This window comes from Haliotis rubra, unplaced genomic scaffold, assembly GCF_003918875.1.
Source record: "Haliotis rubra isolate DU_JTF1 unplaced genomic scaffold, ASM391887v1 Scf72, whole genome shotgun sequence".
NCBI classification, from domain to species: domain Eukaryota; kingdom Metazoa; phylum Mollusca; class Gastropoda; order Lepetellida; family Haliotidae; genus Haliotis; species Haliotis rubra.
The window spans coordinates 75,977-103,364 of NW_025767435.1; the positions used below are offsets into that span (position 1 = coordinate 75,977).

Here is a 27,388-nt window from a genome sequence, read left to right on the forward strand (position 1 = left end):
CTGCATGGCACCATATTCATTCTTTCAGTCACTTTCATGTCTGACCCATGCCCTATATATTTATTGCCTGTTGTAATATTCCATTGTCTATTTGTAAACAAATACCTTCAGTCCATAAATGAATTACCTCCCTTAGGTATGCCAGGAACCTATGTGGTATTGAATTGTTTATTCATCCTGATCATATTGAGTGTTTGTCAGCGCCATACCCATGATTGTGGGTTTCACCAAAGTTATGAATATTTACGACCTGACTAGCTATTCTCGAAACGTTTGTAGCCCTAAGAACTTCTTAAGCCCATTCTTAACACCTTGGCTATGATCAAAGTTAAGAATTCTTGGGGCTACGAACGTTTCAAGAATAAGGGCCCTGCATCAAAACTACCTTCTGATCATCAACACAGTCCATATATGAATTACCTCCCTTAGGTATGTCGGGAACCTGTGTGGTTTTGAATCCTAGATTCATCCTGATTATATTGCTATGTTTGTCAGTTATAAATATCTACGACCTGCATCACTTGTCTCTCCTCCCACATCAAGCTTACATGCCATGATATAATTTGAATACTGTGTCCAAACAGACCTATCACAAAGGAATTCATATTCAATACATCATTTACTGTTTCCCAAGGGGGGCGGTGGGGTAGCCTAGTGGTTAAAGCGTTGGCTCGTCACGCCATAGACCCGGGTTCGAATCCCACATGGGTACAATGTGTGAAGCCCATTTCTGGTGTCCCCCGCCGTGATGTTGCTGGAATATTGCTAAAAGCGGCGTAAAACCAAACTCAGTCAGTCAGTCAGTCAGTTTCCCAAGGGGCGCTGGGGTAGTGTAGTGGTTAAAGCGTTCACTCGTCACGCCGAAGACCCGTGTTTCGATTCCCCACATGGGTACAATATGTGAAGCCCATTTGTGGTGTCCCCTGCCGTGATATAGCTGGAATATTGCTAAAAGCGGCGTAAAACCAAACTCACTCGCTCACTGTTTCCCAAATGAAGATTCTGTTTAAGTCTTTTGATGTTTTGTAAATATTGATAACACATACTATACATAGCCTGCTATATTGATGTAGTTGAACTTTATAAGGTGAACAATGTAGATCACTCCATGTATGCATGTCATATATTTATTAAACTGCATGATTAACATTAATTTGTTAAACAGGAAAATATTCAGTCACAGATTTCATGATGTAACTACCCTTCTTCAACAGTGCTTTTGACTGAAAACTTGCCTTAGGCTACTTAAATAAAATACAGGTGTCACAAAAAGGTAGAGGTATTTTTGGATGTGATTTTTAACTTTGATTATCAGTAGTAATAGTGTCACTTTGTAAAATAACATGTCAAATATTTGTTGATATTGATGTTTTAAATATATGTATAATATAGTTTTTTCTTCAAGTCCAGTCTTTCAAATGGTAATTACAAATAAAATTAAGAAGTGTATTGAAAATATATAGTTGGGAAGCTTTGAAGTTGACTATTGTCTTAGGTATTAATTTAAGGTTTTAAAAACTGTCATTAAATAGTTTTGATCATTATTGTTATAAAAACACCAATGAAAGCATGTGAAAATAGGTGTCTTCTCGGTGGATAGTTTTTGCTGATGCACTGTGTATTAGTGTCTAAGTAGAAGGAAAAAACACAGTTTTACCAAGGTATTCACACATATAGTAACTTTTTCTGTGCATGTTTTTTTAATATTTTGAACACAGAACTGTAGCCTATCTTGACCATGCACTTTGAAATGTGTGTGCATAACCTGTAGATATGTTATTTTATTTATTGTGCATGCTTTTTTGTTTTTAATGATAATCAAAGAGACTTTATTTTCTGTTAAGCCATGTTTGTACAGTATATGAAACACTTGTGCTATTTGGTGCATGTTATATCTACATCGGTGTCCTGTCTGAAGCAATGTAGACAAGGAAATGTATTGGTGAAGTTTAATATGGAAGTAGAAGCTAATATCGTCGATACATCTTGAACAATATCACTTCCTGAAAATTATATTTTTATCACAGGAAGAGATATCCTTTCATATGGTAATGAATGTCTTTCAATTTCCTGTTCACAATTATGACATATTCACTAAATATAATACTCAAACCAGGATGAAAAACACCCTCATTTGGAAGGCTAAAGGTTGAAGTGCCCATTAGCTATGACAAATCAACTGTAGTCATGTAAAAAAAGTCTGATGTTTTTAAGTTCTTTTGTACCTGTTCTGTGTGTTTGTACAGAAATAGATGACTGTGGTAAGGCGGTTTGTATTAGTTGGTTTACAAATTCTGTGTGCATTCCCAATATCATAAATAAAATATTTCAACTTCCTCTGATACTCAGAAATGAAAACCAAACTATGGTCTGTTTGCAGTGAAAACGTACCGATGAATTTCACTTTAAACAGAAAAGTAAATCAAATAAAGTGAAATTAAGATTGCGAATGGAAGAATGATTGTGAAATGTTAACAATAGATAACTGATTGTATTTGAATCTTTTAGAATGAAGATATTTCATACTCAGCCTTTCTTATCAACAGCAAAGATAGAATCACATATTTTTTTTTCTACTTGTGTAACAGAATTATCTAAAATGTTTTTGTCAGACGTCTTATTTATTTCTTGTAATTTCAGAGTAACTTGTTTATCAGTTTCAAATACCAACTGGAAAAATATGATGAGGCCTAAGAAGTTTTAGTTAATTAATATATATTTTACTGACTTCGATAAAAGGTTTGTCATCTCTGCCCAAGTGGAATTCTAGGTGGAAAAGGTGACCAGCCTCTTTTGTTTGTGGTACGACTTTATGTAGCAGGTGGTCAGACTCAGTGGTCGATGAGAGTCAGTGGTCAGACTCAGTGGTCGATGAGACTCAGTGGTCAGACTCAGTGGTCGATGAGACTCAGTGGTCAGACTCAGTGGTCGATGAGACTCAGTGGTCAGACTCAGTGGTCGATGAGACTCAGTGGTCAGACTCAGTGGTCAGACTCAGTGGTCGATGAGACTCAGTGGTCGATGAGACTCAGTGGTCAGACGAGACTCAGTGGTCAGACTCAGTGGTTGATGAGACTCGGTGGTCGATGAGACTCAGTGGTCAGACTCAGTGGTCGATGAGACTCAGTGGTCAGACTCAGTGGTCGATGAGACTCAGTGGTCAGACTCAGTGGTCGATGAGACTCAGTGGTCAGACTCAGTGGTCGATGAGACTCAGTGGTCAGACTCAGTGGTCGATGAGACTCAGTGGTCAGACTCAGTGGTCAGACTCAGTGGTCGATGAGACTCAGTGGTCGATGAGACTCAGTGGTCAGACGAGACTCAGTGGTCAGACTCAGTGGTTGATGAGACTCGGTGGTCGATGAGACTCAGTGGTCAGACTCAGTGGTCGATGAGACTCAGTGGTCAGACTCAGTGGTCGATGAGACTCAGTGGTCAGACTCAGTGGTCGATGAGACTCAGTGGTCAGACTCAGTGGTCGATGAGACTCAGTGGTCAGACTCAGTGGTCGATGAGACTCAGTGGTCGATGAGACTCAGTGGTCAGACTCAGTGGTCGATGAGAGTCAGTGGTCGATGAAACTCAGTGGTCAGACTCGGTGGTCAGACTCAGTGGTCGATGAGACTCATTGCACCCTGATGGAAGATACAAACCCAAACACTAGATGTCACTGTCGTATAGCAGGAATATCACTGAGAGTGGCATCACACAGCTAAATGGTGTCACAATAGGAACTGAAATGTGTGAATGTAAACAAGTAGATATGTCTTGTCACTGATTACAAGTGTTAATCTTGCTCATCACACAAACAGTGCATATATTTCCACTATTGAGATCCAAGGCCCTTTGTTCTACCGTTTTGACCATGTCAGGGACAGGTTTAGTCAAAGACCTTGCCCTTGTTCTCTCCGTATCTGTGATGGGGACAGTTTAGTTGAGAATCTTTATGATGCTCAAATGTACTGGTTACTAACCATCACCTGAAACTGTGCGTTTATTTCAAACTTTCAGATTTCACCCAGTCCTTATAGAGCAGGCTGTTTTAAGAGAGATTAGGAGACACGTTATGCATGAACAAGTTCTTTAATCAGATGGTGCTCATCCATAAAGTTTGTCGTTATCTGATTCACCAACTTCTGAACAGGCCAATAAAAGAATTTGTTTAAAGAGAAGTTATGGTCTGGAAAATATTGGATCATATATCAATCTTACCTCCTTCATCCATGCGGGCGGTGGGGTTGCCTAATGGTTAAAGTGTCCGCTCGACATGCCGAAGACCCGGGGTTCGATTCCCCACATGGGTGCAATGTGTGAAGCCCATTTCTGGTGTCCCCCGCCGTGATATTGCTGGAATATTGCTAACAGCGGCGTAAAACCATACTCACTCACTCCTTCATCCATGCCTTATGAAGTGAGCTCTTATTAGAGGAAATATCATCTGGAACATGTGGGTAGGCCTGTTATTGCTGTCTGTCTTTGTTAAACACTCATTGAGCAAAGTCAAACACCTTGCATATTCATCAAAATATATGTTACCAGGTATGTTTAGTATTTTTTGTTTATGTTCAAAGTTTATTTTTAGTTATTTATATTAAAAGAATCCAAACAAATTCATCATACAGATACTGTGTCATTGGCTGTGGACAGTTGACAAGCCTTATTTGTGTATTAGATCATAGTACAAGATATAATATTTATTTGTTTGCTAATGTTTTTGTATGAACTACTTACTGACAGCACTTACAATACTTAACAAATTAAATGTTAGTATTAGTAATGATGCAAAAGCTAATGCTGAACCTGATGCACATTCAACTATTTGTTGAGATTTGGTAAATGTTCTCACGAAATAGTGTGCAAAGGGAGACAACTTAGGAGAGCCTTCATAACACAAGGAGCTATCAACTACTCTCTAGAGATATCTGTGTCCATGGTATTGCCTTGTTTCAGAGATCATGTGATAAGATCTTATTGTATGGTCTGTGCTTGTATTAATCAATTTTCATATACAATTCAGCATATTGCTGTCTATATGTCAGTGTTAAATTCAGCAAAATATGTCTGGAAATGTGTTTCTGTTTTGTTAAAAGTCATTCCTATGATTGTATTGCTTTAATAATAATCACATTCCATAATCCATCATAAAATGTTAAAATTGTTTACAAGATAATCAAATTTTCAAAGATGCTTTAACTGAAGACAGTGTACAGAGCCGTCTCACTGAGAGGATCAACTCATTGTTTATAATAATCAAAAGGGCAATAATAATCATAAGTCCAATTATATGCATGAATATTTTGTCTGAATCAAGGTGAAGCTTAGGCAATGGCTTTCATATTTTCATACAGTCACAGATTCTACCAAAACCTACAAGCAGGAAATATAAAAATACCTGGACAATTTGTTTTTTCCAGATGGACAGGAGTAACCACAAGAATAAGTAGAATGAGGACCTTGCTTTTATGGATATACCACTTCTTTGTTCTGTATAGGCGACATTTCGACATAGATTCTAATGTCATTGTCAAGCAAGTTAGAATCTATGTCGAAACAATGCCTTTACAGAATAAAGAAGTCGTATATCCATAAAAAAAATATTGTCTTCATTCTTCATTTCCTCAACTTCTAGAATGCCAACCAAAGAAGACAAGAATAAGTATTTATTTTGGCTGGTTAACAAGGCCCCCCAAAAAAGAAATTGCTTTTGACGAAAAAACATTTGGATAAATAAACCTTAAACCATAACTATCACAGTGACAACATGTTTAAAATAGTTTATGTACTTTCATAATCTCTATAGCAACCACAAATGCATCCTGACTGATGACCATTCAAACATATCACCAGTACCCACCGCTTGTATTTGTAGACTAGCTCAGTCAGTGTTAAGTGACATAATTCAAGTGATTTTAAGCATCTTCAAAATTAGATATTATCTTATTATGCAAAATATACAAACTGGTATATTTTTAGCAGATGACTGATTAGTATAGATACTGTTAATGGAAGGTAAACATTTGATGTAGTAATATGAAATGATCTGGTGTTTCTAAATTCTTTTGAGTAGTATATTCTACGATTTCTTTCAATGAAACTGTGTTAATCAAGAATGATGTTTCTCACCCAGGTTACCAAATCAGGTTGCAGAGTTACTTGTTTCTGTGTGTTGTCATTCCAAGCAGTAATCATGTAATAGGTTGGCTCTTATTCCGATTACTGAGATCCAGAATAAAGAGGTTTCACACTGTATATGTCTAGTTTTGATGCTACTTCCAACAGGGGGTAGTGATAAGGATGTACAGTAGTGATTTACTTCCAACAGGGGGTAGCCTTGTTGACTTGTCACGCCAAAGACCCAGGTTTGATTCCCCACATGGGTACAATGTGAAGCCCATTTCTGGTGTCCCCGGCTGTGATATCGCTGTAAAACTGCTAAAAGCGGCGTGAAAAGACCTCACTCACTACTTCCTTCAGGCAGTTACTTTATATTGTATTAGAAATATAAGTATGGTCAAGTTCGAAATCAGCCCCTGCCCTCAGGCCCCAGACAGATTTTAAGTCTGCAGGTAATTTCACAGTTGCATGTGTCGTTATGCCCAGTAGTAAACTTATGTGTCTGTTTATTTGTCCCAATAAGCTGGGGTTTTTATGTATGGCCTGAAGAATATAATCAAGACCTGCTTTTAAGATCTGTTTGTCCTGATACCATCCTCGCATTACTTTCTTTTACAAACACTGGTTGAAAAGTAGTACTTCCTGCTTGTCATCTTAGGTCACCTCGGCCAACAACACGAGGCAGAACACTGTACGCATTGTGTTGCATTGTGTGAGCAAAAAAAGATAATGCAGTGTCAACTTGGCCCCCACAGAGCTGATCTTCAAATCTCATTTCACTGCAGCTCTGCCAACTGCATATTTTTAGTGATAATTACAAACATTATTGATTTCATGGCCTTATTCACCAAAGACCGCCTCCGTGGTGTAGTGGTTAGAGCATCCGCCCGGAGAGCGGAAGGTCGCGCGTTCGATCCCCGACCGCGTCATACCAAAAGACGTTACAATATGGTACTTGTTGGTCCCTGCCTGGCGCTCGGCATTAATGGGTACAACATGCAAGGACTGGTCTGCTCGGAGTCAGTATAATGTGTCTGAGTAGGGTATTTATGCATGGTATCTCAGTGGCCTAGAAGTATGAAACCAGCTTAAGTCTAGGCTAGTACAAGCAGCCGCACATACACATACACGCGCATGCACGTCGTCATATGAGCGAAATATTCTCAAGCACGATGTAAAACCCAATTTCACCTCACCTCACCTATTGACCAAAGCATGCTGCAGAAGATGTATCCTTGTTGTGTGAATGTTTTATCTGTTTCATTCCACCTATTATACTGTAATGTTTTGTGTTCCCACCAATTATACTGTGATGTTATTGTTGATGCAGAAGCTACTCGAACCTTACTCTGACATGACTTGCTAAGACATGCTTATCTGTGTGTTTTTGATTATGCTGAATTGGTATATTTTGGAAAAGGGTTGATTTGCAGGGGTGGATACAGCTTTTTGAGAAAAGGGGGTTACACAGTTCATTTTCACCCGTTTTCACGAGCGTTTCAATGGTCATTTAATAAACTTTCAGGACAAAAGGTGAGGGAACCTCTGGATCCGCCTATGATTTGATCCCTGTGGGATGTATTTTACGACTCGGTCAGTGGTGATCAAAGCTGTTGTACTCAGTTGAACTGACTATACAATTTAACTGTTGTACTTCCAAGTGTAACTATAGTATGGAAACATTTCCATTGCACCTGAATGTTGTATGTCTTTAGGAAAGACAGTTTGCAGGTACATTTCTGGAAAATAAAAGCCAATTGAAACAGAGACTGATTTGCGTTTGTTCTGCCTTACGTGAGTTATGGTTTAACAACACACACAGACACCCACCTGTGCACACACTCACAAACACAAACACACACACGTAAAGACATGCTGACACAGAGAGGCACACAGACAAAGAGACACCTAATGTAGAGAGACGAAATGAATTGGCGATTGAGTGGCCAGGCACTCGGACTTAGCAGATGCATGGTGTTGTACCATGGTTGCTGCCTCTTTTTGTGAGTTAATTGTTTGTCTGGTCTAAATCTAACAGCAGTGTGTAACAGATTCCAGGACAGCGGAGGTCACCAGTAATAACAGTTGTCTTACTTTGGGGATTCCAGGACAGAAGAGGTCACCAGTATTCAAGAGTTATGGATACACAACGCCATATGGAAGTGATCGAATGTAGCAGATGTTGGGATTACACTTTCTCAGTAAAGTTCCGATTCTGGTGCTTTTTGTTGGGTTGAGTCCAGTATTTTTCCATGTAATGTTTCGAAAATGAACCGTAAGTGTGTGTCTAATCAGTATGTCTATGGTGAACGTGGCTCCAACCATTACCGAGTTTGAATCCATTGCCATTGAAAAACCTGATTCATGCGCTTTCCCATGCATGCACAATCTATGCAAACTTTGCAATAAAGACAAGTGGGTCTGATTGTTTTGACGGCATTTGGCAAACGTAATTCTTGAAGTGAAGTGATGCCTCGACTTACCAAGGCTTGGCGCAACAATGTGATCGGTCATTTGGAAGCTGGTGAGTCACATACAGCGTTTGCAAGGTAATTGAATGTGTCCCAGAGTACCACAGGAAAGCTTTGGCATCGGCACCAACTCCAACGTAGACAGTGGTGTCGAAACCATCTCCAGTGGCCATTACAGAGGTGGAGAACTATCGTGTTCAGTGATGAGTCGCGGTTTATGCTCAGGCTTCCTGACGGAGGAGCACGACTGTACATGCGGCGTCATGAACGGTATGCTCCCGATTGCGAACAGAAAGTGTTATTGTTTGGGCAGGCATCCCATACAGTGGAAGAACCGGTCTTATTCACGTCAAAGACTATCTTACAACCCTACATTCATGTGATGAAATCATCAGGCCTCATGTCATTCCATTCATGAACCACCAACACGTCAAGTTCCAACATGACAATGCTCGACTGCATACAGCAAGATTAACCAGAGATTTTCTTGCTCAGAACATCGTTCAGGTTCTTGAATGGCCCTCCCGATCACAAGATCTGTTATCAATTGAATATTTGTGTGACGAACTGGATGGACGTGTGAGATAGTGTGATCCCCAGCCGCAGACCTTAGCTGCCTTGTTTCTGGCTTTGCGGGAAGAATATCAGTACATTCCTAGACAGTTCATCCGGAATCTTATCCAGTCTATGCGACGCCGATGGCAGGCAACCATTGATGCTGATGGTGGTCACACAAGATACTGACTTCTCTGTGACCTTGACCTTTCTGCACTTGTCATTTGTTACGTCCCATGTCTACTTCCATTGGACAATACATGTTCAATAGTGTTTTCTTTATCACTGTCCAGTGTCACTCAAACTTACTTTCATAAATGGGGTCTAGTGGTTAAAGCGTTGGCTCGTCACGCCGAAGACCCGGGTTCGAATCCCCACATGGGTACAACGTGTGAAGCCCATTTCTGGTGTCCCCCGCCGTGATGTTGCTGCAATATTGCTAAAAGCGGCGTAAAGCCAAACTCAGTCAGTTAGTCAGTACTTTCATAAATATATGACCATTGTCAGCTATACGTTTCTTTATTGAATACATGTTATATACGTGTCAATGTTGTCGCACTCTATTTACCCATTACCACTTATTTACGCGTGTATTAAAATATGACAACCCGAACCCTGGTCAGACGAGATTTCAAGGGTATTGAATCCATGTCGCACATCCACAGCATTTGCGTTTGTTGCACATGCTAGAAAACACATGAAAACAAAGACCAGACTTACACACCTGTGAAACACGTCTATCTTCAACAAGTGGGCATGCTTTAGTTACGATGGACAGTGTCCCGTGAAGTGGTATTTGCTTGGATATAGATGAAGAAGCTTTTCAGGGCCGACAGAAATGTGTATCAGGATAGACTGAAGTATTTATACGTTATGAATCCTCTTTCGTTAACGATTCCTCTTTTACATGTAACCTTGCCCAGTTTTAAGCCGTTTACCCGCAATAAGATTATTATGGTATACGTGTGTGGCTACTGATTGTTCATTATTGACAAGGGTGCATGTTACATTAATTAATTGCAGGCATGGTTATCGAAAATGGTGTAATTGGCCAATAATATCGTTGGCCCGCCCCGGCCCGGGTTTTAGGCAATCCCGTCGTTTTTGTCGTTGGAATCAATACGAAGGAGGTGTACTAGTTCACTTAATCGGTGGACAAAATCAAACATGAATATTTTGAACAGCCACATAACGATCAAGACTGCTGGTTGTTTTTATCACGTGCAATAAACTACTTCCAGTAATGATTCCTGCCGGTGTTGGTCGAAACCCTGTGTGTTGGGCACGATCCGAGGGGAGCTAAATGATGACAATACACAGCTGTAGGATAATAGCACTTTATTGATGAGCATGGTGATACACAAATACATATTACAAATTTGACGTTTGATACATTGATTGATAATTGACCTATCCTTAGAACAACCCTGACACACGTGGAACAACATGTATATGGTTGTATATCAATTAATCTCATCTGGTAAAGTATTTTTAAACTGGTCAAAAGGTGCATTATCTTAAAATAGTTATGTACAACTCGCGATCAACTGGCTTGTTCATAAACAAATAGTGTGTATAAGTATAATAGTAATAAGCTCCAAACCCAGCCAGACATCAGGACTGGTAACTTTAAAAAGTTACCATCCCAAATGGGTTTAACGAGACCAGACAATCGAGAAAAAATACTCAGATGTATGGAACATGTTATCTAAAATATTTACCAGACCATCGGGCTGACTAACTGTAAATTTAGACCGTCCGTGAGAAATCTAGCCCGTCCCGGGCGGTCGGACGGGCCTTATTTCATACACTGTAAATCCTGTTTCGTTGCTTTGGTCTTAAAATCGGGTAACGTATTCAAGAATCAGCATTTACAGAAAAAAGTATTCTCCAGCAAACACAAAATATCACAGAAAAGCTTTGAAAAAATGCCCTTTATTTGAAGAGGGTATTATCGTAATTACTCAAAGAATCGATTGTGTTGACCTGTTGCAATCTGGACAATCTATAGTATTCGTATTTAATTTTAATCATCTAAAGGTAAGTATTTATTTCCAGATTTTCATCTACAGACTCAGTCAGTAGGCGAAGCTTTCAAATATCGCCTCGACGCAGTTATATCACACATTTGTACCGTATGGTTCATATGACCACTCATATATGTTTCGTTTTAATGTAACCGGTTTAATGGCATATTGCTCAGCACTGTGGTTTGGTTTAGTGAGTTGTTTTACGCCGCGCTCTGCAATATTTCAGCTATATGGTGGCGGCCCGTAAATATTCGAATGTGGATCAGACAATCCAGTGATCAGCAGCATGAGCATCAATCTACGCTATTGGGATACGATGACATGCGTCAACCAAGTGACCACCCTATCCCGTTAGTCGCCTCTTACGGATATGTCTGGGTTAAAATTGATCTTCAGTAACCCATGCTTGTCGTAAGAGGCGACTAACGGGATCGGGTGGTCAGGCTCGTTGACTTAGTTGACACATGTCATCGGTTCCCTATTGTGTAGATGGATGATCATGCTGTTGCTCACTGGATTGTCTGATCCAGACTCGATTATTTACAGACCGCCGTCATATAGCTGGAATATTGCTGAGTGCAGCGTAAAAATAAACTCACTCACTCACTCACTCATAAACGTTATATGTTTGCATGTTCTACTGGATGCCTGTCGGACACACGACAAATAATGTTCTGGAACTGGCGTGAATATAAAGCGGGTAAATAGTACATCGATATGCTGAGAAGCATTACATATCCTCCAGTGATGCAAATCAAAGCAGCTGCAATGTACCTTTTATATCATTTCGTGATCTGCCAGGGTTAACTCCACATTTGGGCATGTTTATGTTTATTAATTTCGTTGATATCATATTTTTACGAACTTGTACCTTGATGACACCAACATGATTCTCGGACAAATTCTCCTTATTAAATATTCTTGTGAGGCAAAGCTACTTTCTTCAGGAAGGAGTCACAGTATTGCACTTTTTTTCTTAGATTGCACATCTTCATCTATAACACCACTCTATGTACATATAGGTGTATTGCAGAAACGTGTAATTAATGACAAATCTGGATACATTATACTGAGTGTTGATTATATCTACAGTTAGTCTTGTCTTAAATGTCAGAACAACAATACCTGTGAACTATGGCCGTGCAGAGTTATGTCCCATTGTTGTGCCAGGTTCTGCTGGTCACGGGTTCGAATTCAGGATTCAACCTTTGTCATCCTTGGTGTCTCAACGTGTACAGCCAGCCTCAATGCCGGTTGTCCTCTCCCATAAAAGAAACTGACATACGCCTTAGCGGAGTAATATGTTCATGTGTTCATTCCTTTGAAGGCGCCATATAAATGAGTTCTGTTTCCGATTCTGTTTCGTCCTTATTGTTCCCACTCATGTCGAAATAAGGGTTTTCCTGGCCTGTATCGGCCGAAGTGTCGGTTACTGCACACGGCCAATCACCTTGGATTAATAAGTCATTGCTCATCGAGTTACTATCAAAAGGATCAAAATCTTTCAACAAATCAGCTGGTTTGGTCACAGTCATGTCCTCGGTTTCTGTAATATCAATAAGAGGAACATGCAGTTGGTCTGTGTTTGTCAGGGGAGAGTCAAGGCCCAAAAGGTCTTCCACTGGAGGTTGGGTTGAAGGTTTTGTTTCTGGAGGAGTAGGTGGCAATGATCTGGAAATAACTTTAAGTGGAGATGTTCCTGTTGAAATCCTCCAGTCCCCAACAGAGGGGGCAAAGATGTTTAGACAGACCTCATTGACGTCTCCTAAAGGAGACGCCTGTGTTTGACCATCGTGTATAGGAATGGCATCAGAAACCATGCTGTCTCGTGAACCTAAGTCTGGAATTGATGCGTACAAGTCTTTACTGCTTGATCTTGAGAGGTCATTATTTCCACCGGCCTGATTCGCAACGTCAGCTGAAGAACTTCTTCGTCCTTGATCAAAGTTAGGAAGTTTGGCCATACAGCTGTGTCTGAAAGCTTTAGATCCCGATCCAGTTCTTTGTAATGGAGACTCTTCTTTGGACGATTGTCGTAGAAGAATGACACGAGGCCGTTCTGGTAACGCTGGAGGGATGTCTTCTATCTTCTTTTCAGGTGCTCCTTCACTCTCCTTATCTTTGTTCCTGAACTTATCTAAATCCTCATACTCGTTCTCCTTTTTACACGTACCAGTAGAATGCCTCCTTTGTTTCCCATCCGTTGATTTGTTCTTAGAATCGTTGATGACGAGTTTCTCGTCAATGTCATTGTATATAGGTATTGGATGGCTTTCTTCTTCTATGGACTGTTCAACGTCACTGATTTTCCTCTTGGCCTCTTCGAAAGAACCGTTGGACACAGCACTATCGAAAGAGTTGCTGAAGCATCTTTTCTCTACAGAAACCTTCCTCACTCTTTCCGCGGGCCCCTTTCCATCAGCTTCAGGGAACACTACTCCCGAATCTCGTGAGGACACGGAAGTGCGAGATGTGAGGGACATGGTTCTAAGTTTGCCCTGAATATGGCTGTACCCTGTATCCTCACCATGTCCGACTATATTGGGAACACTTGCATTTTTTGGGATCCCCTTCGGGTCCCCTACTCTACGAGCTGGTAAGTCAGGTGGACTGGCGGAAACGGACGCTGATGGGGAGCATGCTGGGGAAGACATTGTTGACCCCTTCGAGGACGATGACAATATCGACCCTGATCGATCCCCTTTGCTGCTGTCAAGTAACACAGAGAAGTTCTTCTCGCTGGCGGTGAAGGACACCGCCCTATCTCTGTTGGGATCCGGAGGCATCAACTCTCGTTGCTTTTGTTTAAGACCAATCGCTTCCTTGATGCACATTCTTATGGCACTGAGGATAGTCTCTGCACGACTGGACAAAAAGCGGAATGTGCCTTCTCCGGTGTAGGAATTTCTGGAATACAAGGGGTTTAATCAGCCATAGTGTTATAGCCACAATGCTGACAAGGGAATCCGGGTTCGATTCCTCACATGGGTGAAATAGCCCATCTCTAGAGTCATCTCCCGTGATACTGTTGAAATATTGCTAATATCGATGTAAAACCATATAAACTCACTATGCTGAAGACATATTAGCCTATTCCCAAATGGCATGTTTTATGCAATCATGCTTAAAATCACATCTGACATGTCTTATGGTCAAACGTAAATAGATTAACGTCAAATACCTAACACGTTTTACAGATTGAACAAAACATAACAATATCGAATGGTGGTAAGGAACTTACGGTCCACTTTGTATGACCAACACTTTTCTCTGATTGGCGTTTGGCTCGGTGTCCAGGTGGAATCTCTTCAGGGAACCAAGGCCCCATTTAATGACGTCACCACCATCTGATGTCTGAATTGACACGTCACTGGTCGTCACTGACAGCGTGTACTTCCCATCCAAGTTTAATCGTGCAGAGTGAGTGTTGGGCTGGATACTAATCTCGTACTTGCCTGTTGACAGACGTAATTTGAAATAATATTTTGGAAATCAAAAATATGACTGAGGCATTTTAAAGAAAACGATTATGACTATTATAATTTATAATTTCACTGCGCTAACATTTTTAAATACTCAGTGTTGCCTTCTAGAGTTGCGCCTATCATCCGTCCTAAGATCCGCTGCTCCTGGGTTCGAATCTCACATTGTTCCTTAATGTGATTATTTGTTGCTGCCATCATCACTCCGGTGCTCGTTGGCTACCGTTTATGGCTTGCATAATATTAGTATAAGACAAACTATTTTGGATGTCAACTTCTTTTTATTTGTACACGCAACGTTTCTGGGCTATTCCTTGCCCCTTCGTCAGGTGAATGAAGTGCGAAGAGGCAAGGAATAGCCCAGAAATGTTATGTATGCAACACAGAAGAAGTTGTCATCCATAATATTTTGTCTTATCCTTAAATACCAACTTCTATATGCCTCTCAAGAACCTTGCATAATATTGCCCTTTTCTCACACATTAAGTCGACAAACTGTCAGATGACTAGAAAAACTACTGCTGACCTAAGCCAATCCCACTCTGACAAGACTACTACTTTCCTAGCTTAATAGTTTATATATTTTCCTCTCGGTTCCACTGAGCATTGAATAACAGATTACCGTATTATATGGAACAAGTTTTTATGGATAACAACTTCTTTATTTCGTGAGTGCGACGTTTCGATACAGATACTTGTACCGTTGTCAAGCAAGACAACGGTACAAGAATCTGTATCGAAACGTCGCACTCACGAAATCAAGAAGTTGTTATCCATAAAAACTTGTTCCATATTGTACGTCTCAACTTCTAAAATGCCACTCAAACAAGATTACCGTATTCTCCTCCTGGTTTTTCTGGATAGAAGATTTTCTTAAAGGCGTTCATCCACTCCAACGTTTCATCGTTGGACGACCCTGAGAAGACTAGAACTGGTTCTGTCTCTACAATTTCAAACGCATAGGGGCGTGTCTTTGACGTCGCGAGCTGAACATCGGTCACGTGATCCAGAATATACGTCTGTCTGTCTCCTGGCGTTCGACTGGCTGTTTCGGCATCAGTGTACACCTCAACTTTGGCAGCGTAGGTACCGCTGGTGAGGTCGCTCATCTGATGTACCACAATCCAGCGGCGTTTCCATGACTACGGAAAAAGACAAATAATTATTGTTAGGTATTTCATATTCTACTTAGCTGCATGAAACACCTTGTTATTAAACAATCTTGGAGCAATGTTGAAAGTTAATGGCCCCAGTGCAATGGTGCATGTTGCACGAGAAAACTTATAATTTGTACGGTGTAATCTGAAGATTCATTGGTCTGAGAACCCTCTGGTCTCCCTCTCGCTGCAACTAGACCAGGATCCGGTTCCACAAAAAGATACCAGCGCTAAGGTGATCTTAATTCCCATACTTTCGAAAATGCTTACGGTCAACGTAAAGCTAACACTACTTGGTAGAACGAGGCTCAGGTGTCTGAAGGACATAATGGCACTGAAAGCAGTGCAAAGCAAAAGTTGATTAAAACGGAAACTATTTAAATGATTTTAATTTTTTTTTAAAGGGAGTGCCAAACATTTAATTGGGCTTATCCGTGTTTGTTTCCTCGTTTGTTTGCTTGTTAGTTCGTTTGTTGTTTAACGCCGTTGGTTTGTAGTTTAACGTGGCAACATGAATGTGTATGCATATTGTGACGCAGTTTCTCATTTAACTGGGTATTGAATTGTATTAAATGTATGAAATGTGTTAAATGTGTGAAATGTATGAAATGTATGAAATGTATGAAATGTGTTCAATGTACGAAATGTGTTCAATGTATGAAATGGATGAAATGAACTGTATATTTGTGCAGCATTGAACACACAAATAAATTGATTTTCTACATGTATGTCACACCTTATGAGAATCACAATGATGGAGGGGACCTTATTTCACGGGGAGTAATAATGGAGGGGGTCTTATTTCACGGGGAGCAAAACCTAAGAGACATCTATTGTGTAGCAGCTTATTCTGCTTCAGTGATTTGCCCACCTAGAACAATAGGTGGTGGGTAAACGAGAAGACCCCGTGAGCCCCGTTTAACGTCAGGTGAAACATTACGGCATAACTGAGTCTGGACCAGACAACCCAGTGACTAGCATCATGAGCTTTGATCTACGCAATAGGAATACTACGACGTGCATCAACCACGCCGTAGGAGCCTGACCACCCAATACCATTTCTTGCCTCTAAGAACAAGCATGGATTGTCAATGATCAGTTGCACCCCGAATCCTCTCAGATAACTAGCGAACTGCGTGCACTGGTATACGTCCATGTTCAAGGCCATGTGGTTACAACATATACCTTTACATAATGGCACGCGTCAATCAGCGTGCGGAGAGTGAACCTTCTCCGCTGCTATTGGGCAGACTCTGATAAGGGAAATCGGTTTGTGTGATAGTTCGAGCTTTATCACATCTTTATCAATATCTCGATACGATCTGCACGCACTCATGTACACGACTGTTCAGTCATGAGTGAATACATCGCTGTTCATGCAGGATTTTTTAAATGACAACAATTTGCAAACCTTTTCATGGACAATTGCTGCAGTTATTTTAAAAGAATACCATTAATGATTTACCAACAAAGCATTGAATTGCTTTACGGAATTACAATTAGTAACGTTTCCAAAGGGATAATTTCAAAAGAGCAATCGTAGATTTAATTGGCTGTCCTAAATGTTTTTTAAAAACCGAATATTTTTAATCTGCAACATTAATTCTTTGTCTAGACGCTTTAAAAACCCAGCAAATCCCTGTCCGTAATCATATTTGGTATTTGCGAATTGGTGGGCGTCAACTAAAGCTTATATAATATATAATTTTGGCATACACAAATAACTCCATTTCAAATTTAAAGGTCCAGTGTGATTGACCTGAGGGAAACATAGACATGCTTTATTTATGGCTTGTGTATCACATAAACGGCTGGAAAGATAATATGGTTCAGGATCTATGATGCTGTCTATGGTGAACGTGTCCTGTATCAACAATGAGCCTAGACACAAACACATGCAAAGGCAAGTTCTGTGTTTACCTGAGCAACCACTCGAAAATAGGTCTTGCACAGTTTAGTTTATCATAGCGTGAATGTTTCGTAGTATGTTCTTATGATATGAAAAAGTGTGAGATATGAATCCAATATGGCATCAACATCATCATCGTCACCATCAACGTTACCATCACCAGTATTATTATCCCATCAATATTTTGTTGTTATCATTAGTATTATTAGTTAAGTACCATTATCATGAAGTTATTTGGTTTAAAACGATTATATATCCATAAACAAACTATCTGAAGGAAAAACGTCAGAAGTATTGTTATCTATGCATAAATCATATGCAGTGTTCGGGAACATAGAAACGTTTCAAACTGACGCAGCACTACGGGTAGACACTGAAGGCACCAGACACAACAGCTATTCGTGGAAACAATACAGCCAGCAGACCTATAGATTCATGCTGACAAGACACAGCTAGGTATGGACATACAGCAGAGGCCAGAGGCATATAGGTTCAAGCTGACATGGCACAGCTAGGTATGGGCATACAGCAAACGCCAGATGTATAGAGGTTCAAGCTGACATGACACAGCTAGGTATGGGCATACAGCAGAGGCCAGAGGCATATAGGTTGAAGCTGACATGACACAGCTGGGTATGGGCATACAGCAGAGGCCAGAGGTATATAGGTTCAAGCTGACATGACACAGCTAGGTATGGGCATACAGCAGAGGCAAGAGGTATATAGGTTCAAGCTGACATGACACAGCTAGGTATGGGCATACAGCAGAGGCCAGAGGTATACGGGTTCAAGCTGACATGACACAGCTGGGTATGGGCATACAGCAGAGGCCAGATGTATAGAGGTTCAAGCTGACATGACACAGCTAGGTATGGGCATACAGCAGAGGCCAGAGGCATATAGGTTCAAGCTGACATGACACAGCTGGGTATGGAGCATACAGCAGAGGCCAGATGCCAGAGGTTCAAGCTGACATGACACAGCTAGGTATGGGCATACAGCAGAGGCCAGAGGCATATAGGTTCAAGCTGACATGACACAGCTAGGTATGGGCATACAGCAGAGGCCAGAGGTATATAGGTTCAAGCTGACATGACACAGCTAGGTATGGGCATACAGCAGAGGCCAGAGGCATATAGGTTCAAGCTGACATGACACAGCTGGGTATGGGCATACAGCAGAGGCCAGATGTATAGAGGTTCAAGCTGACATGACACAGCTAGGTATGGGCATACAGCAGAGGCCAGAGGCATATAGGTTCAAGCTGACATGACACAGCTAGGTATGGGCATACAGCAGAGGCCAGATGTATATAGGTTCAAGCTGACATGACACAGCTAGGTATGGGCATACAGCAGAGGCCAGATGGCATAGAGGTTCAAGCTGACATGACACAGCTAGGTATGGGCATACAGCAGAGGCCAGAGGTATATAGGTTCAAGCTGACATGACACAGCTAGGTATGGGCATACAGCAGAGGCCAGAGGTATATAGGTTCAAGCTGACATGGCACATCTAGGTATGGGCATACAGCAGAGGCCAGAGGCATATAGGTTCAAGTTGGCAGAACACAGCTAGGTATGGGCATACAACAAAGGCCAGTGGTATATAAGTTCAAGCTGACATAACATAGTCAGCTCTGGACACGCAGCCATGTTAATCACCTTAGCCAATTAAAGTATCGATTACAGCTAGCACAGTCGACCTTGGCATACATACGCTGAACCAGCTATCATCCTCTGAACACCTGATTACCGTCGGTCTGCTCAGTTAATATCAACAATGCTGGAGATAGAACCACCCTACTTGACGAACAAATCTTTGATACAGGCAATGTTAATGTTCTTTCCCATTAATTGAGAATACTGAGAAATAATTTTGCACTGTGGCAGAAATAGTACTAGATTTATTTCACAATGGTTTACAAATGGAAAACACTGAAACTGTTACATTTTTCAATGAATTGAACGATAATGGAAATTCTAAGATGCCTAGCGGTTAGAACAATCGAAGAAAACAAACATTATCAGACAATAAAGGTATAGTTTTTTTATGACTTAACAATTGAATGACGTTATCCCGTCACTGCGCCATTCTAGTGTGCCCCCTCGTAATCGAACCATTTTACATTACGTCACAATGTAAGCGACGTCACGATGCATGTCAGTTGTCATCGCCTCGTACGGCCTCCTACAGTAAACTACTCCGTTGCATCCCGTTTCTTGGTTTGCAGTTGCTTCACGCAGCTAACATCACTGGTGGAAACATTACGTTTATGTTTTACGACGGTTAAAATGTGTCAATTCGACTCACAAGTTTTCAGCGACACGGTAACGTTCGCAATGTTTACATTCCCACAATGCAATCGTGGAATGTCGCTTGACTACTCAGCTTCATCTAGATGTACTGATCTAAACTTACGTTGGTAGTAGAAATGCGACGTTCATATTGCCCCATATGGTTTACGTTAATGACAGATGTATTTAAAATAATTTAGAGAAGATATTTAATCCGAACATAAACCGTCATCAAACTGTTATCATTTGTTTTTTTTTCTGGTAACGTTCGTCTTAACGTAGGGGGGCGGACACATCAATAGAACAGCGCGCCAGTTAGCCCTGTGCGAGGATTCTTAATTTAGGTCACCGACACCGTCGTTTGTTTTCTGCCTTAAATTAATCGTAATTATCCTTAGAAAGTATTAAATTTGGCATCTTAGAAAAAAGATATACAGTTCGCTCTACCACCATGTATAGTGTAATAAAGCACACTTTCGCCCTGAACTATTATAACGTTGAAGCACTCGGACGCAAGCGTCCTCGTACTTTAACTATAATAGTTCAGGGCGAAAGTGTGTTTTATTTAGGAGATAAACATCATGTGTTGGCGAATGTCCGGGTGTTATTGAGTATTTGAAGCACGGGAATTCATTTGGAACCGACGGCGTCAGTCGGAGGTTTCAAATGAAATATTCCAGTGCTTCAAATACTCAATAACACCCGGAAATTCGCCAACACATGATGTTTATCGACATTGTAAACACAAAAGTAAACCAAAAGGTCCACACACGTTTTTTTGTGTTTGCACTCATTTATATCGAGTACGGGTACAGCAGTGAAATGCCATCAGCCGGCCGTTTCGGCTGTCTCCTATGGTAGCATATGGAACTGCTCATTTGTGACGTCATTCGGACTATGATTTTAATGACGTCATCAAAGCTGACGACGTAACAATACAATGGTGTGAGCGATGTTTGTATGTATTAATACGCAGAGAATTTCCGGGAATCAAATATCATTTGTTCACGTTTTTCAACCAATCAGATTAAAGAACACAGTGACTTTCGGTTTACAATACACTATACATGGTGGTAGAGCGAACTGTATTTCTTAAATAACAAATCCATTTCAGTCATGTATGGTTTTTACTAAATAAGTTCGTGAGTGACCTAATTCCCATTCATGGACATGATATCTAGGTCACTAAGTCAGTGATCGCTGGACAGTCACGATCAGTCAGTCTATATACAGATACTTATCTGCTATCGTCATATTGGGACAGAAACCGATATTTCAGGTTGAGCTCTCTTTTGGAAGAGACACATCTTAAGTGCCATTTCAAATATGTTGCATCTATACAGATACAATTGTCTTAAAGATTTCAACTTCTTTATTCTTGCTTGATGAATATATAAAATGATATCCTTCAGCGAAAATCTGAGAAAACTTGAAGAAAAATAGGTATGCTTCATAATTATGAAAAATGAATTTGTCGGCTCACTGCATTAAATGGTCAGTTCATCAGTTGAGTGTGTCCAGATGCAAATAAGAGAACATATATCAGCTTCACCTATTAACTATTTATTAATACGGGGTTTCTTTTCTCTTTTTATATTTTCTTGCTAAAATCAGAATCAAAGCCAGTGTGTAATTATATAAGCCGGTGATTGAAGACATAAATGACCTATTTTGCATCTAACATGTTTACATGGTAAATTTCCATCAATGAATGTCCATCCCTAATTGATATAGTGGTATAGATAGACAGCAAACTTTGTCCTTAAGATTCAGTGTCGGAGAACGTAAACTCGGGGCTGTTTATCTGGATTGCAGTTAACCTGTCTTCTTGCCACTGATTACAGGTACACGTACTTACTGACTCGCACAGAAGACGATAACGGCTGTACCTGGGTTTTATCTTGCTGGTCATTTAACGTCTATGATGATATGTATATATAATGTACCTAATATACCTATGGAAATATAAAATGTAAACATCAGAAAATATCCAGTTTCGGCTATCTGTAGAACTGTTCCATTTAGGGTAAAAGGCATAGATAGGCTTTCAAAAAATTGTGTGAGTTTTGCAACACAGTAATGCTAGTTGGTTTTTAGTTTAACGTCGCACTCAGCAATATTCCAGCTATTTGGCGTTGGTCTCTAAATAATCGAGTCTAGACAGACAATCCAGTGATCAACAACATGAGCATCGGTCTACGCAATTGGGATACGATGCTATGCGGCAACTAAGTCAGCTATCCTTACCACCCGATCCCGTTAGCCGCCCCTTACGACAAGCATGGGTTGCAGAAGATCAATTCTAATCCGGATCTTCACGGACAGCAACAAACAAACAAACAAACAAACTTCAAGGGATTATGCGTGCACACAGTGTATAATTGGGCATTGTTAGTTATTGGCCATTTAGGTAGTATTATATACTGCTTACGTCACGAACAACATTTGGGGTTAATGCTGTAGATATGATATATCGCTTATAGCTCTTTTGTTTGTGTCTATCAAGTATCGGTATGATATCTAGTTAGGATGACCGCTGATCTATATGAACCTGTTGTATGAAGATACGTATGTTAATATATTTAAAACGTCAAAACCTTTGCGCACTACAACACAATTCTTTGCCTTCCAGATGTGACAAAAATGTGTCGTGGAAGTGTGAAATAGCTTGGATCATCCTTTCAGATAAAAGACCCGTGACGTAAAAAGTGCCTGGTGCCTACCAAACATCCCAAGTTCTATATAAAATAGCCGATTCCAAATGAAGGGGTGAGAAGTTGGCTCTGTGCTGCTTTCAGCAATAATTTAACAACATTATGACTGACTGTCCAAATGAACAGAAAACAGAAAGCGAGCAATTTATTTCTACATGCCTGAGAAATGCAATCTACTGTAGAGGCATATAGGAATATAATTCGTTTTCATCGTCTCATTAAATTACGAATGATAGTATTAAACTATTAAACATATTTTAACCACACACAGTGAAATCATTCGTCTATAAGCAGGACAAATATTTAAGCCCACAAATCCATAAGATTGCACAATTTCGTATTCTCTTTGGGCAACGACATATAACTGATTGCGTCATGCATTGATAGTGAAGTGATGTCAGAGAATGATATGGTAGTACTCCTACTCGCCTTTGACGTAAGCAATCCATGATACACAGTATCTTTGACACGACAGTTCAAGTTGCCTAGTGATTGCGGAGCCACAGCAGCAAAAAAGTGATGACGACATTGACAAATGATGGTCACACACGCGTGGTACTGCTTTCGCAATTTACAAAGAATGAACACATGTAACGTGCGATGTGTTTATCTCAGTTGCAAAACAGGTGCGCGGAACAAATTTATACAGCAGTACATTGTTATGTGACCTTGTTAAACTGGGTTCTTGAAACAAGATATTAATGTCCTCGTGGTGTAAGAACTGAGCCTTAAGGAAACTGTTTATCAACATACATGGACAGTTGTTGATATTGACAACATGCATGGACATTTGTTGTTGAAGAGGAACGAAGCCCAGCCCAAATGACAGTAACAACAATTGTGCTGCGACTTCATAATGTTTCAATCCTTAAACTCATCGTTTAGGATTTATGTCAATCTTGCAGTCAATAATTCCACAAATTTTTGACTGTCGATGTCAGTTTCAAACATGGCACTAATTACAATATCTAGACAAAGACTGAACATAGGTACTATATCAAGGGGAAGAGCCTCTTTTTAACTTCAGATTGGCACCTATGTTTTCTTTGGTTCAATAACAATGGCTTGCAACTGCCTCTTAAGGTATGAAGCTATTCTCTCTGTCTGGAAATGTGTTCCGTATATCATTGCTTATGAAAAGAAATGAAAAGCATATTGTCCTTTATATGTATTTCATTCCTTGTATTGATCACTATAAGGTGTAAACAGATCAATTACATGTTTCTGATACTAGTAACATGCGTATAGTATGCTCATGCACCATTAGCCACCGTTCATTTATTATTGTTTGTTTGTTTGTTTGCTTGTTAGTTTGTTTCAGATTAGGAATCAAAATTTTCTAATACACAGATATGAATTCCTCAAAACACTGTTATATTCGTGACATCAACTTAACACTAAGGAAGCAAAATAAACGTGTTCGTAAACATGTACTATAGACATTTGACAGTGCTATATTTGTTACTTTCATGAAAAAGAACCTTTGATAATAATCGATACGCACAGGATGGCATTAAGTGTCAAATCAAGTAAATGCTTAAAGAAAACAAAGTGGCGGTAAATAATTCAAATAGTTACCAATCGTTAATTTTCACAGTAAATATGCGCACAAGAAACATGCAACGATTCTCTAAGAACATAGTCAAGCTACTGACACATATATTAACATAAAACGCGAACACCTACGGCTACTCTCGCATAGTCTTTCACATCGCATAGTTTGCATTTAATCAAATAAATGAACAGTACCAAGCCCTTTCTACATTCACAAGAAGTCTTTGTTAAAATATTAGTCGACTGTGCGATTACGAGTATATCTTAAGCCTGTTTTTAAGAATCACTATCAAATAGTGACGGTACCAGGTAAACGTATTCTGCGCCATCGTTGGCACATGTCACAAACACACGCAAAGGCACCTCATTTTATACCTGAAAAGAAACCACGTCCAGAAAGGTAAAAAGGTCATTTCACTAGACACCAGTATTGTCACTGATGTATCAAAGTTTGGAAACAAAATAATGTGTAATTCAGATGATTTTAATACTGAATTTTGTAAAATCTTTGAGAAGAATTCCAATCCAGTCACTACTAAATGTGCAATTTGTCTCACCTTCAGTTTCCTATTCTTCACTTTAGAAGACTGTTTGATCTCTAGGTAACCCGACTTCTTGATTCCTTTCTCTGGCTGATTCAACATTGTGTTGTCAACAAATGTCAACAAGCAATAAAACAGCAATAAAGACAGGCTTAATCACCACACCAGCAACTATCCCCGTTAAGCTGAGCCTATTGTGCAGATAAGAACAAACTACAGGCAGCCTGATGCCGAGGACGTCTCCGATATGAACTAGTGAGCAACATGATAGGGTGAGTATTTAGGCCCGCAGCGATCCTGATACTGATACGTATCATAGGTCGAGAACTGGGAGATGACACGAGATGATGTTACCTACCGGATTCTACCTAATGTATGGTCGTTGTGTTGGTGCAAATACAGTCGAACCCCAAAGTCTCGAACTCGGTTGAGACGAATTCTCGGTTGTGTCGAACTCACGGTCATTATATCTATGTTGACGGATGTGTCGAACACTCGGATTAGTCGAAATGTTCCCTTGGTCCCGACGAGTTCAACACTACGGGGTTTGACTGCATGTCAAATTTTTGTATATTTTTAATCGATATCATATATTGTAATTAATACATTCACATTGGAAATGTACATAGAATATTTTTCAATTAAGGTATACTATTAAATATGGTATGACATACGAGGAAATATCAAACTATATCAATCAACAATTTTATCAATACATATATTTATTACAACTTCAAATCAAAGAACTATTTTTAAATGAATTATTTTAGGATTGTAAATATCGGTAACAACAACAAAGAGAAAACCTAACATCACACGGTTGTACTTCCATAACACTCATTTGGTGGGGGGCAGTGGGGCTGTCTAATGGTTCAAGCGTTCGCACGTCACGCCAAAGACCCGGGATTGATCCCAAAATGGGTACAATGTGTGAAGCCCATTTCTGGTGTCCCCCGCCGTGCTATTGCTGGAATATTGCTAAAAGAGTCGTAAAACCGAACTCACTCACTCATTTAGTGGGCGGCTACCAGTCTATATCTTCATTTAAGGATGATATTACAACAAAGGCATTGCGTGTTTATTGCTCATGTCATTCAAACCCACAAAGCTAACATGTGCAGCAAATGTACATAAACTGTCCCACCAGTTATTACCGTGGCTACGGTACAAAGACTAGGCCATATGTAGGTATTGTCTTTATGTTAATGGGCATGTACATGTTGTGTATGCGGTGTTGATAATGATTTGTGTGAAATTTGCATAAATAGTCATTGTTAACATATTTAGGGAGTGCTGGGAGGGTTTTATTTTCCACAATATTCTCAAAACCAAGTGGAAAAACAGTCATGCAGTCATACAGACAATAGTTGGTTCATTTCTAAGCCATCGCGCCGAAACATTTGTTTACAGTGAATTTAGTTTTACGCCGTTTTTAGCAATATTCTAGCAACACACTGCAGGTGACACCAGAAACTGGCTTCACACATTGTCCCCATGTGGGGAATCGAACCCGGGTTTTCGGCGTGACGAGCAAACGCTTCGACCACTAGGTTACCCCACCGCCCCATTTGTTTACAACCGATTAGAAGAAGACTGAATAGTTTCTATCTTTACTTCGCTCGTGATAACCTTAATATAGCAAATGTGTTTGTTGTTTTAAATCCCACCCTCAACAATGAATAGAAGGCCGTGAATACATGACACATTTTATGGATAACAGCTTCTTTTTTATTCATCATTTCACCTGATGAAGGAGCAAGAATTAGCTCTGAAACGTCGTGTAAAGAAGAAAAAAACAAGTTGTTATCCATAAAACGTGTCATGTATTCATGTTCATCCAACTTCTAAATGCCTTTCAAAAACTTGAATAGATGATCGATTGGAAAATCTAGTGATTGCCATCATGAACATCTATTAAAGTGGGTTACGATGACCTGCATCAACCAAGTCAGTGAATCTGCATGCCCTACCCAATTAATCAACTATAATGACCTATATTCTTACCTGGAATTCCTACAGGTGAATCTAAAGGAGTAATATGACCCTAATACACTGTAACATTTTACATAGAGTTTAACTCTAGTCACAAGTTGTGATGAAGTGGTGACGATCTATAGTAAAGTATGCTTATATCGTTAAAATGTATAAAACGTGACTTAAGCTAAAGCTATTCTATACAGATGTCAAATTAATATTCATAAATACTTGTTTTTGCAAGTTAATATTCATACCAAGGTGAGATCTCATATTAATATTCATACCAAGTTGAGATGTCAATTTAACTTTCAAACATTGTTGATATTTCAAATTAACTTTTAAACACAGTTGTATTTATCGGCAATACAAATATTGTTTCATCCGAGTTTTTAAGTACAGTATATTCACAGTTTCTTGATCTACATAACTGCTTGTATGTTTGTGTCCGAGTTCAAGATGTTACACGTGCAGGGGATGGTCAACTGAAGGTACTGGCCTTCCTCGTGCATAACGGTGACATGTACATGAAACTTGTCAATATATCAGGTTTATTTTTGATGAAATGTGTCCATGAAGATAAGAACAT

General features: G+C 39.9%; 2 protein-coding genes across 2 annotated transcripts; one reads left to right on the plus strand and one right to left on the minus strand.

The window, feature by feature from the left end:
- Positions 1-2,841: 2,841 nt before the first annotated feature.
- LOC124259366 (protein RNA-directed DNA methylation 3-like) lies at positions 2,842-6,249 on the plus strand. Its single transcript, XM_046693492.1, has 3 exons — positions 2,842-3,017; positions 3,083-3,292; positions 3,358-6,249. Exons 1-3 carry the CDS (start codon positions 2,842-2,844, stop codon positions 3,530-3,532), a joined length of 561 nt encoding a protein of 186 aa, XP_046549448.1. The 3' UTR covers positions 3,533-6,249.
- A 5,429-nt stretch (positions 6,250-11,678) lies between these two features.
- On the minus strand, positions 11,679-25,035 carry LOC124259346. The gene is made up of 4 exons (XM_046693468.1): positions 24,841-25,035; positions 15,488-15,794; positions 14,412-14,625; positions 11,679-14,077 (listed from the first exon to the last, which is right to left on the minus strand). The coding sequence occupies exons 1-4, from the start codon at positions 24,925-24,927 to the stop codon at positions 12,484-12,486; spliced, it is 2,202 nt and encodes a 733-aa protein (XP_046549424.1). The 5' UTR covers positions 24,928-25,035; the 3' UTR covers positions 11,679-12,483.
- Between the last annotated feature and the right edge of the window lie 2,353 nt (positions 25,036-27,388).

Bases quoted from the DNA above. Each gene is read 5' to 3' on its own strand.
- LOC124259366 (XM_046693492.1), top strand. From the start codon at position 2,842: ATGAGAGTCAGTGGTCAGACTCAGTGGTCGATGAGACTCAGTGGTCAG. The intron at 3,018-3,082 runs GTCGATGAGACT...TGAGACTCGGTG, and splicing joins GTGGTCGATGAGACTCAGTG to GTCGATGAGACTCAGTGGTC. The intron at 3,293-3,357 runs GTCGATGAGACT...TGAGACTCGGTG, and splicing joins GTGGTCGATGAGACTCAGTG to GTCGATGAGACTCAGTGGTC.
- LOC124259346 (XM_046693468.1), bottom strand. From the start codon at position 24,927: ATGTTGAATCAGCCAGAGAAAGGAATCAAGAAGTCGGGTTACCTAGAG. The intron at 14,626-15,487 runs GTAATCTTGTTT...GTCTGTCAACAG, and splicing joins AAAACCAGGAGGAGAATACG to GCAAGTACGAGATTAGTATC. The intron at 14,078-14,411 runs GTAAGTTCCTTA...CTTGTATTCCAG, and splicing joins TTGGTCATACAAAGTGGACC to AAATTCCTACACCGGAGAAG.